At 52.3% G+C, this 11,772-nt stretch overlaps 1 protein-coding gene across 1 annotated transcript; it reads right to left on the bottom strand.

Moving 5' to 3' along the window:
* Nucleotides 1-226: 226 nt before the first annotated feature.
* On the bottom strand, nt 227-5,328 carry GNB3 (G protein subunit beta 3). Its single transcript, XM_041463858.1, has 9 exons — nt 5,272-5,328; nt 4,708-4,746; nt 4,459-4,565; nt 4,284-4,347; nt 4,007-4,169; nt 3,847-3,913; nt 2,737-2,938; nt 1,330-1,546; nt 227-333 (listed from the first exon to the last, which is right to left on the bottom strand). The coding sequence occupies exons 1-9, from the start codon at nt 5,326-5,328 to the stop codon at nt 227-229; spliced, it is 1,023 nt and encodes a 340-aa protein (XP_041319792.1).
* Nucleotides 5,329-11,772: the final 6,444 nt, after the last annotated feature.

Below are 11,772 nucleotides of genomic sequence, written 5' to 3'. Positions count from 1 at the left end.
AGAGGTGGAGAGAAGGGCCAGTGCATTTGCTCCTGCTCCCCAGCTCCCCCTGCTTCTCCTCCCTGATCTCCTTTCACTCTGGGAGACTCCTACAAGTGACCTGTGTCTAGAGACAAGTGGGAGTGGTAGGTAGGCATTGCTGTTGTGCTCAGCTGATGATGCTGTTTTGTGTGGGCTCGGGCTGTGGGCCGTGCTTCCGCTGCTCTTCCCCTCTCTGCTGCCATCCTCAGTTCCAAATCTTGAGGAAACTGTCCCAGGAGCCAGTGGCAACAGCCATGCCATCCGCCGTCACCCCCAGGCAGCTCACTCTGTTGTCGTGGCCAGAAAGGATTCCTGTGGCGGGAAAGAAGAGAGATCAGGGAGCGAAGGGGGGCCTGTGAGAGGTGACAGGGGTGGCCCTGCTGAGGACACGTGTCGCAGGCCGTGCTGTGCGTGGCCCTGTCCCTGCACAACTGCTTAGTCAGCACGTGGAGAATAGGAGCGAACACGCCAAAGAACTTTTGTGTGTGGTGCACAGCCACCACGCAAGGGGCTCTTGGGAAGGTATGGCCACCTGAATCCTCACACAACTGCTTTCACCTGGCCAGCTGAATCCTCGCACAACTGCTTTCACCCGGCCAGCTGAATCCTCACACAACTGCTTTCACCTGGCCAGCTGAATCCTCGCACAACTGCTTTCACCCGGCCAGCTGAATCCTCACACAACTGCTTTCACCTGGCCAGCTGAATCCTCGCACAACTGCTTTCACCCGGCCAGCTGAATCCTCACACAACTGCTTTCACCCCGGAGCGATGGTAAGACTAAGACAGGATGGGGTCCTTGGTAAGGCTGAGAAACAGCAGTGCTGTTGGTGGGCTGTGTTTCATGACTTTTCAGAGGGTAAGGGCCACATCTGAAAGAAAAATGCTGTGTTCTGTGTGTGAGCATCGCAGAGTACCCAAAGATGTTGGATGGAAGCCCAGGTGCACGCTTGGCTTGGTGCCTGGCCACCAAGTGGCACTGTGAGTACCTGGAACTGGCAGACTGGGAGGAAGCAGGATATCCTATTGGTGGCTGTGAGCAGTTTTAGCTAATGGGAACCTTCTTGTCCCCCTTGATCAATGTTGTTTAAAGGCTTGACTTTCTTAATATTAAAAACAATATCTCTTCTAGGCCAGTGGGAGTTGTCCTAATTCTGGTGTGCTCCCTAAGCATGAGGGAGCTTTGCTGGGTTTCAGTCAGTATAGGATGTCTTCCTATGTTTAGGAAAAATAAGTGCCTTACGATCCCTAAGGCAGGGACAGGAGGCCTTGCAGGGAGGGAAAGAGGGGCCTCGAGGAGCCACTCACCCACGCGCTCTGCTTTCAGGGAGTCCCAGATGTTGCAGTTGAAGTCGTCGTACCCGGCAAAGAGGAGCCGCCCGCTGCGGGACAGGGCGATGGAGGTGATTCCGCAGATGATGGTCTCGTGGGAGTACATGATGAGCTCCTGGTCCGCCCGCAGGTCGAAGAGGCGGCACGTGGCGTCGTCGGAGCCGGTGCAGATGGCTTCGCCGTTAGGGAAGAACTGGGGAGGGTACACACCGTGTTTTAATGAGCATTTCCTCAGATCCCAATGGAATTCCTCAACTCATCACCCAACTGCTAACCACCAGGAAGCTACAGAGGCAGGAAAACCTGGTGGGACCAGACACTGGATCATAAAATTTGAATCTGCTGAAGGGGGAGACTGGTTCTTCTCATAAGGTGCCCGTCTGCTAACCACCAGGAAGCCACAGAGGCAGGAAAAGCTGGTGGGGACCATACACTGGATCATAAAATTTGAGTCTGCTGAAGGGGGAGACTGGTTCTTCTCATAAGGTCTAATAAACCCCTTCCACTCCAAGAAAACAAATGGCCTAAGGGGCTAGAGCTATTGCAAGATATCTCAGTGCTGGAGGGAGGATTAGTTTAACTCCAGCTGTTAGGCTGGGCCTTGACAAGTGTCCACCCATTATCCCCCAGCTGAGGGCTGACATAATTCTGGCTACCAGAGCCTTCCTCTGTCTGATCCTCATATCCCAGCCTTCTCATACATGCTCATTTTCTGTGGTCTTGCTCTGAGGAGTAAATAAAGGGCTGCTCAGGAGCAGGTATGGCAGAAAACCATGTGGCTGGCAAGGTAGCCATGGGGCAACTGAGAAAGGTTTAACTAATTGATGTCAATGGAGGGTGGTTTGAGCAACAGACTGCAGGAAGCCAGCATTTGGTTAGCACAAGGAATAGTCTGCCATGTGTCTTGTCCTGCCATCTCAGCAGCTCTGAGGGAGGTGCTTCCTCTCAAATGTCTGAGCTGCCTCCCACGAAAATTTAATCTTCAGAAGATCTCCCACCTCTTCTGTCTGGAGCTGACCTTAGCTGAGTTAGGTATTTCTGCTGCCTCACCTGTGCCAGCGCTGCTGGAGCATACCTGAACCACAGCTCCCAAGAGCTCTTGCAAGCAAAGCTGGACCAGCACCTGTGTCAGGGTGCTCAGCTCCACAGACCATGGAGTGCTGCCTGACCAAGACTTGGATGCTTTGGTGTCTGGGGAGAACCCTCCTCCAAACTTCAGTGAACTTGGCCACTCCCTGCTTCAGGCTGGATCACGCGGCCAAGGTCTAAGACCCCTGTTACCCTGCTGACTGTGACAGCTTCTTTCAGCCTTCTCCCACGGCTGTTTCAGAGCTGTTCCACCCCCCATTTTCCTCCCTAGCCCTGTGCAGCCAGCATACATACGGAGATGGCGTTGATGTCGGACTCGTGCCCTGAGAAGGTCTGACGGCAGGAGCCCTCCCGCACGTCCCACAGTTTGGCAGTGGCATCACAAGCCCCGGAGATGAAGAGTTTGAAGTCAGGGGAGACGGCCAAGCTCATGCAGTCTCCAGTGTGACCAATGAACACAGTCTTCTGCTGCCCCGTCTCGATGTCCCAGAGCGCGCTGCACGAGGGGAGAGGAGAGGAGGTGTCAGAGCCAGCCCAGGCAGAGCAGACCCACAGCCAGGCTGAAGAGCTGTCCCACTCACAAGCAAAAGGAGGGAAGACGTGGCTACTGCATGGGAAAATGGGTGAGAGCATCCCTGGAGTCAGTGTATACAATAGGAGATATCTTCACAGCTGTTGTTGGCGATACCTTTGCCAAAAGAGAGTTAGACTAAGGCTGGGGGTGTGTGAGGTTTGGCATATCCCCGTAAGTGTAACAGCTGAAGGGAATACTGAGGGACCATAAGAGGGACACAAACACCAAAAAATAGCAAGCAGCTGAAAAAGGTCTTCTCTGTCTGTGCTTGTAAGGTGCAAAGCTCTGTTCAGTGGGATCCCACACCACAGCCAGGGAAACAAACCCTGTGTAACCCAGATCTCTGATGGAAATGCCACATTTCCATAGTCAAAAGTTCTTCCAAAGCAGGTATTGAGATGGGGTGGGGTGAATAAAGACTCAGGACTGTTCAGAGTCACAGCACAGCGAGCCCTGAGAACCAGGAACCAAAGGATCAAGGCACTGCCTCTGCAGTGTCCCTTAGACAGAGGCCAAGACTTGAGAAGTGGAGAAGGTATGGGTGCTCCACATAAAATTAAAACTCTTTCTGTCCTGGTATAAATGACCCTGTTCTTTGTGAGAACTGTTGACATGGACCCTACTGCTTGACCTAGCCCCAGCTGAGGAAAGAAGCACCTGTTCTGCCAAGGGAGGAAGAATGAATTTGACTTCCTAGGTGCTCCATGTGGCTTCTCCATGTAGGTATAATTCCTCCTGAGATAGTGGAGTGCTGAAGAGCACAAGGACTGCACTTGCTGCTGTGCTAAGAGCAGAGATCATGTCACTAGGATGCAGGAGGGAGCACTCACCATGTGGTATCTCCAGAGCTAGTCACGATATTGTTGTCATCAAGGAATCGGCAGCAGGAGAGGTATCCTGGAAAGTGGGAACAAGCAAGCATGAGAAAAGGGTCAGGGACAGAAGTTTGGAAGCAGGGGGCACCCAGTTGCAGGCAGGCAGAGCACACACCTGTATGGGCTGAGAGCTCCCTGCTCACTTTGACGTTGCCTTCACGAGATTTGAGGCTGTAGATGGAGCACATGTTGTCAAGGCCTCCACAGGCCACAAAATTGCCAGAGGGGGCATAGGCACAGGTCATGACCCAGGAAGAACGCAAAGGGATGGCATGAACCTGGGAGGACCAGAAACCGTGTCAGGGCTCTTGGCAGCAGAGAGAAAGGGTCAAGGACACCAGCTCCGAGGGGACCCACTCCAGCATCCCGGTTTGCAGCCACCCGACTCCTACCTTGTTAGTTGTGTATGTGTCCCACACAATCAGTTTCCCATCTTGTGAGGCACTGACCATAAGTCTGCGAGAAAGGAACAAGATCGTGTTAGTGGCTTTATTCCCATCAGAGCCTTCCCGCCCCTCACACCCATGTGCTGTCCTGCTCCCAGCAGATCAGCAGCAGCGCTCTCACTTGGAGTCTGTGGACCAGTGCAAGGCGTAGATCTTGGCCAGGTGTCCCCGCAGGGTCCTTCGGGTCCGCATCTGGATGCGTCCAACCACCTCCATTCCAGACACAATCTAAATAAAGAGTGGCGGGAGAGAAAGAATTTATCTTGGACTACCATTACTGCTTTCCACATCTCTGCCTCCTAGCTCCTTCCTGGCTGGACAGAAGCCCCTCAGAGTGGTGCTAGCTCGCCCAGGCAGCCCTGTCTCTTACCTGAGCAAGCGTTGTGTCTGCACAGGCTTTCCGGGCATCCTGGAGAAGAGACAACAGCGGATGAGACAGATTAAAAACGTACGGGGAAGGCAGTGACAAGTGAAATTTGGGGTCAGTGTCTGAGGGCTACTAGAAGTAGGAACTGTGGCTTTGCTGTGTTTGGATTGTGGCCAGCACAGGGGGATATCTGTCTGTGATCAGGGCATCTTGACACCAGTCAGCTGTCAGGAAGGTGAGCCAAAATTTGCTCAGCATCCTGTTTGCTGTGCTACACCCTTTCCATAGACCCTCCCACCTGACAGAACACCAGCTGTCTCGCAGACAGAGGAGATCCTGGGGATTCACTTGTGGGACCCCTGTCCCTGTTTCTCTCCCTTCCCCCCACCATGGTGGGAAGATCTCCATTAGCATTTAAAGGGCGGTGGAGAACTGCACAGGGCTACAAGAATGTAGATGGAGAAAGCCCATCTCCAGCTTATGGCTGAGGAGGAAAGTTTGGGCATGCAGTGGGGGGGAGGGGGGTAGACACGCTCTCAGCAGCTTCACGGCTGGTGCCAGCATTACCGCAATCTGCTTCTTCAGCTGCTCAGCCTCCTGCTTCATCTGTTCCATTTCCCCCATCTTCCTGACCTAGGGGTGGCTCCTCCACGTGGGGCAGCCTGGATTCTGGGGAGACAGATCAAAGGAGAGAGGTGTGAGTTAGACAGGACACCAATGTGAGTGCTCAGCTGTGGAAATGCAGGTATTCTGACAAAGGATTGGTGACCATTTCTTGGCTGAATACTCAGTAATGTCATGCTATATCTGGCCACAGCCCTTAGCATTTGGGAGGACTGTGCTGGGCCTGGTCAGAGGTCCATTTTGTCTTGGATCCTGCTTACACATACATGTATGGAAGCTAAAGCACTCCAGAGCCTCTTGCTGAGGTTCTGGCCACACCTGTCCACTCATTTTTAACCTCTGCATTCCAAGCCCTGGCTCCTCTTCATCAGCTTCTCCCTGTTCATGGCCAAGCTGTCCATCTCAGCTCCAGGAGGAAGAAACTTGATGGGGGGAGACCACTGGCTATTTCCTACTGTTTGTCCTAAGCCTAAAGCCTCACCAGGCAGGACCAACCAACTCTGAACACCAAGGAAATCTACGGGGCTACTGAGGTGCTCTCTCAAGGCTAGGGCCACCTTCCAGTTTCATATCAAAAACCAAACCAAAACCAAGCAAACAAACAAAAAACCAAAGCAAAATAAAATAAAAAGAAAGGTTGATGCCTAGGGAAGGAACTAAGAATAACATAAGCCGATAGGGGTACATCTCCTACTTGCCCAGCCCCAGCTTTTCACTGACGTCCAAAGCTAGAGCAGCATTACTGTGTGCAAGTCCTTGATGGACTTCTCTTCTGTGCATTTTTCCACACCATTTTTGTGGTGATGTGGCCCATGCCAAGTTCAGCCTCCTCAGTACCCCACAGTGATGACTTCCACAGCTGGGTGGCAGGCTCTGCAAAGAAGTTCCTGCTTCTATCACTTCCTGGTGGCACTAGTTCCACTTGACAGTAGCTATACTTTGAGTTGGAAGAATCAGCAAACAACTGGTCTCTATTAACCTATGTATCACTCGGTATTTTGTGCATCTTTGTCACACCTGTCCCTTTCCCAGACTGCAGAGCAAACTTAGTCATTCCTCCCGTGTAAGCTGTTACGTCCTATTATCTCTGCTGTTCGGTGAGCTTTTCTTCAGTTGTTTACAGAGCAGAGATGACACGTTTTTGCAGGGAGAGCAGGGAGCCAGAATTGTAATCCATATTCAAGATGCAGGTGCACTGTATCATTATACAAAATCTCTGTTTTGTTCTCTCTTTCTTGTTATGTGCACTTAAATCCTCACCAGCGATTCTAGCATCTCCCACTTTTGTAGACAAACGTGACCTTTAATTGCTCCAACATTTCACCTGGATAGATGTGAGTGTCCAGATGTGCTCCAGGTGTTGCCCAAGAAATGTTCCAGCAGCATCTGCAGAATTTCTCTTAGCTCCTGTGAGTCACATCACTTCCATCATCCCTGTTTCCTGAAGGCCTCATTTCCTCTGGCCAGTGAGGCTTTGTGTCCTTCCATGCCAGACTTGCTCTCTTGCTGTGGGCAAGCACATCCAGACAGCTCCCAAGTCCCACCTTTGCTTGCTGCTTGATAGAGCACTTTGAGTTTCCTTTAAGAATTCCTTCCCTTGAATGTCTCCACAGCTTTCCTTGGATCCCCCAGGCACAGTGAGTTTTCGCTTGTTCAATGATTCCTGAGGCATGGCTTTGAGTGTAGGAAAGAGAACGAGACAAGGCTTCCCCTAGCTCCTGGGAGGCTATCCCAGCAGGAAGCTACTTCAGGATATACTTTGCAGAGAGAGACTTGTGCCTGCTGCCTGCAAGGCTGGAGAGAGGCACAGCACTGCTGAGTGTTCCCTGCTCGCTGCCCGTGCTCTGGATGGGGCTGCCAGCCCCAGGACATGGTGAGGGAGCAGGAGGGCAGCACTGCCAGGGCCCAGAGGAATGTGCCACAGTCACGGCCTGGGGCTGCCAGCCTCAGCCTCCTTCAGCTACACGGAAGGACAGGAACACGCCAGCACCTGAGCTGGGCCCATTCCACTGTTTTTTCTACTCTCATTCCGACAGAACAGTGATATGGGGGGCTCCTCCCAGCAAGGATGCACAGCTGCACCTCATTGAGTGACCCTGGCCATGGAAGCCCACCTCCATGCACTTCCCCTCCTTTGGGAAAGGGCTGACATCCCACTCCACCTCTCAGCTGCCTGACAGAGCGGGGGGATGCTGGGGAAGGCCTTGCAGCTTTCGGTCAGAGGCTGCACATCCTCCTTCTGCTGGGGTGTTTGCCCCTCGCTTTCAGTGTACAGCCAGGCTGCAAGGCTCCATCCAGCTCTGCTCACAGCCTACAGCACACCAAGTGGCACACCTCAACTTCCAGCCACCCTGTGCAGCCAGCCCTACACTGTGGTCCACACTTTGCCTTTTTCCAGTGTCCCTTAAGACTGATCCTTCGACCCTAAGCATTGGACTGCCTTTTCCTGCTAGGTAACCTCCTCCCTCTGACTCTTTCCTTCCAGCCTTCTTTGCTTGGTTCCCAAGTTCTTCATGCTGTTTTTTCATATACATTTGGCTCTCTGAGATCACTGTCCACCCACCTGCCCTAATTTTTCTTTGTAGACTTCTGGTTTTGCCCACCCAGACATGCACAAAGATGGGAACCTTGTTCTCCCTTCCTTCCAATTTCTGCTCCCAGTGAAGCTGGCTGTACATGTCCTCCTCATTACCCGTGGGATCCCAGTCTTCCTTTCATTGCTCCTGCTTTTTCACTACTCTCTTCCCTTCTCTGGTTGTTTCTCAACTCTGGCACTAGCAAGGGAATGCCAGTTCACTGCTCTGTAAAGCTGCACAACCAGATGAGGGGCTTTCAGAGCCATAGGCAGATCAAGCAGCAGGGGCAGGATGTCGAGGACGGATAAAAAGGGCTAAATATAGAGAAGGTGCAGCTCAGGACTGTGTCCCAACCTTTAAATCCCTCTGAGGGAACACTCTAAATGAAGTTGGGAATTGTTCTCAGCCTCAGAAGGACAAGGAGCCACAGATGAGTGATAATAATAGTTCCATCTTTGCCTGTCGCCTCCATCCGTCACGTCCCAGTGCAATTTGTGGAGAGTGAGCTGTCCCCAGCGTAGTGCAGCTGCCTCCCTGGAGGACCAGGGCAGGTGTGCAAAAGAGCAGCTCATTATGGTCATGTAAATTTAGGGCAGGAAATGGGAGGAACAAAATGGGGGAAGAAGAGAGGAAAGGGAAATGGAGTTTGGCCAAGGCATGTTCCTGCCTTGGCCAGCAGGACCCACATTTCTTGTGGATCTAAGGATCAGCTGCTCATGGTGGTTGCCCAGGCTACTTTTAATGGGAAAGGCTTCTAAATGGTGCACACTTGGTGCTTTCTGGAAGTAAGGGCTCTTTCAGGTGAATGCTAAGCAGTAGAGGAAACCAAGTCCTTAGGTACCTTTGAAAGAAACAATTCACCACTCTCAGCTCAGCTACTGACAGGAGGACCTTGGCACCAGCACTTCTCCAGAGTTTTGCCTCCTGCAAGCACCACCAGGAGCAAGCAGGGCACAGCCAAACAGAGCCTGGGCTTGGCTGGTCATGCCAGCCCTGTTCTGAGCTCTGCCTAAGCTGTGCTCATCCAGTTCACAGCTCTTGACTTTAGCTGTGCTCATCCATTTCTTCTGCTCTCCAACATGACAGCTCTTTCCCCTCCTGCCTTTTCTAACAAATTTCTTGCTGCAGCACTCCTGTCTGTGGGCAACCAAACTCATCCTGAGTCCTTTGGCGTCTGCTCATAGCAGATCAAATGCCTCTGCTGTGGTGCAAGATGGAGGGGGATCGGGAATCATCCATCTTCCGCCTTTTGCTGCCACACCCTGACTTTTCAGAGCAGTGGCCATATCCCTTGCACAATGCCATGGAGGTGGCCCAGCTTGCTCCCTGGGGGCTGTCCCTCCAAGTCACCTGCATCACTCCCTGGTGGGGATAAGGGTGCAAGTAATGGATGGGAAAAAGAGGCAAGGTGAACCCTCATATTATCTGTTCCTGGGTAGCTTCCCCCACGTTGTGGAAGGAGTGGTCACTCTGAAATGTTGGGAGAGGGCTGTGAATGGAAAAGGGAAAGGGGCAAGGAGAAGGACTCAGTGGGAACAGGCAGCATCCCTGGGTCTCTGTGTAATCCCTGACTAACTTTGCAGGCTCGCCCTGGTGACCCTGGGCTCCTTGCAGAGCCGGATACAGAGATGATCCCTCTCTCCTGTGATGGAGATCAAAGGTCAGGGTAAAATTACCCTGCTTTGCTCCTTGCTTTCTCAGGGCTCCTTCTCCAGCCAGAACAGCAGCCAGCTGCAAAGAGGTGTGCACAGGGTGCACTGGGAGTGCAGGGCTGTGTACAGGCAGCGAGTGCCAGGTCGATCAGGGGAGGTGTTACCCTCCTGCTCGTCTGGAAACTGGTGAGATTTACCTGCCAAGTGGAGAACAAGCAACCCCATCCCAGTGCAAAGCCCCCTCATCACTGTAAAGACTCCTCAGTGCTAACCCCAACTCCTTTCCATGATCTTACCCTCCCTCATCCTCTGATGGGATGAGCCCTTGCTCAAAGGCTCCCCACATAATCACTCCAAGAAACTCAGTGTCCCAAATGCCAGGTTCACCAAGGTGACCTCAGGCATTGCAAGGCAGCAAACTTACCGGGATCTGTAGAGCAAAGTGGGTTGCAGTCCCCTCTGGATGGGACCCTCACAGCCTGCCTCCCTTGCTGAGAATGGTTCCTCACTGCCCAAAAGTCCCTTGCACCTCTGCAGTCTCCAGTCAGTCCCGTTTGTCCAGCCAGCGAGTCCCTTGCTCCCTCTCTGCTCCTCAGCCTCTCCCAGGACTGATCTCCCCATGGGGAGCTGGAAGGCTGTGGACGGGAGGGGTTGGGGGAGGGCTGATTCCAGGAGCAGCGTCAGGCAAATTAAATCAGACACCAGAGACTTGGGGAAATCGGATTGGGACGTAATGCAAAGCAGGTGGATGGGGAGGGGTGAAAAGAGAGAGTAGCACACTGCTCCTGAAGGGAAAGAAACAATCCCAGGCGGATTTGACTCCCTCTGTTTATATCAGCAACAAACTAATAAAGTGAAGATTAGCCAGAACAGCCTAGGATTATCAGCCACCAGGGCAGGGCTTGCTGTACCTCACAGTCACAGGAATTCCTGTTTTCCCAGGGACAGCATGCCACTTGTGTCCTGGGCAGGGCGAAAAGAGGGATGATGCCACCAGAGAGGGCCTGCAAAGGGAAAACCAATGGCAGGGTCACCACACCCTCTCTCAGCTGCAAACGGGGCTCTGGATGGGGAAAACAGGACTGGGCACAGGGGCCAGGGGTGGCAAAAGATTTGGTGGCATGCCTTTTGGCAGCCACTTTAGTGGGATGCTGCGAGGGGATTATCTTGGCCTCAATCTCTTTTAATCTCTCCCGCAGCTTTGGCCCAAGCCTGAGATAAATACCTTTTAACGGATCTCATCTGACGTCAGGAGGCCATCAGTCTAATCACCCAGGCCACCTTTGGGCAAAGCAAGCCAGAGATGTGGACACTGGCCCCTCACCCCTCAGTGTGTCCTCATCAACCAGGAACCACCCAGCTCTCCCCACAAATCATCGGGATGGACATGTGGGCACTGGGATGTGACAGGACCCTCGCCAGGGAGAGGGAATTTGAAATGCACACAATCAAATATTTTCCTGTGACCCTGGGGAGGGGATGGGAAGCAAAAAGGGTTACCAACACAGGTTTCCCAAGCCTGCATGTTGAGAAGCATCAGGATTCAGATTAAGGAAGGACTTCCCCTTCCAAGGAGTAGGGGCCCTGTGCCAACAGCGACAAGGGGATCACTCACCCACCTCTTACACCACTGGCCCTGGCTCTAAAGATTTCTTCCCCTTGAACTGCACTTGGGGTCTCCATGCACAACTCATCAAGGCTTGAGTATGTCATGACCACAGATTGATCTCTTGCTCTAATGCTTCCCAGGAAAAGGGTCACTGCTCTTTTAGATACTCCATATCCACCCCATTCAATTCCTATTTAGCTACAATATAATCCCATCTCGGGACACTAATCCCCTGGGCAGTGACAGCAGATTGCCTTTCTATCAGGGTAGAAAATGATAAACAAAATCTCTCTTCTGCTTTCAGGGACAATTTAGTGCATGGAGAGGGGAAAAAATGAAAACAAAAAAAAAAGAGAGGTCTTGCTACAGGGAAACGTGATTGTACAGTGCTTTTTCTTAAAGGCACTCCTCACCCTTTCCACATCAGCCACGTCACAGCTGACTTTCTCTCTTCCTCTCCCTCACTGGAAGTAGCTGACATCTGGGTAAACACTCTGTTATCTTTCACTGAGGGCTCAATCCCCTCCCATCATTTGTTAATTAAATTTCAATCAGAAACAAGTGTGCACATCTCCCTGGTATACAGACTCAAGCTCCCATCAATATC

This window comes from Pyrgilauda ruficollis, unplaced genomic scaffold (genome assembly GCF_017590135.1).
Source record: "Pyrgilauda ruficollis isolate IOZ18807 unplaced genomic scaffold, ASM1759013v1 scaffold17, whole genome shotgun sequence".
Lineage (NCBI taxonomy): Eukaryota > Metazoa > Chordata > Aves > Passeriformes > Passeridae > Pyrgilauda > Pyrgilauda ruficollis.
Note: the sequence above shows the minus strand (reverse complement) of the source record. Positions and strands in the feature narration are given on the sequence as shown.

What these genes read in the sequence shown, in the direction of transcription:
- GNB3 (XM_041463858.1), bottom strand. Translation starts at nt 5,328, where the DNA reads ATGGGGGAAATGGAACAGATGAAGCAGGAGGCTGAGCAGCTGAAGAAG. An exon ending in CACTGGTCCACAGACTCCAA is followed by an intron (nt 4,348 to 4,458) that starts GTGAGAGCGCTG and finishes CCTTTCTCGCAG; the next exon opens with ACTTATGGTCAGTGCCTCAC. An exon ending in CCTGAAAGCAGAGCGCGTGG is followed by an intron (nt 334 to 1,329) that starts GTGAGTGGCTCC and finishes TTCCCGCCACAG; the next exon opens with GAATCCTTTCTGGCCACGAC.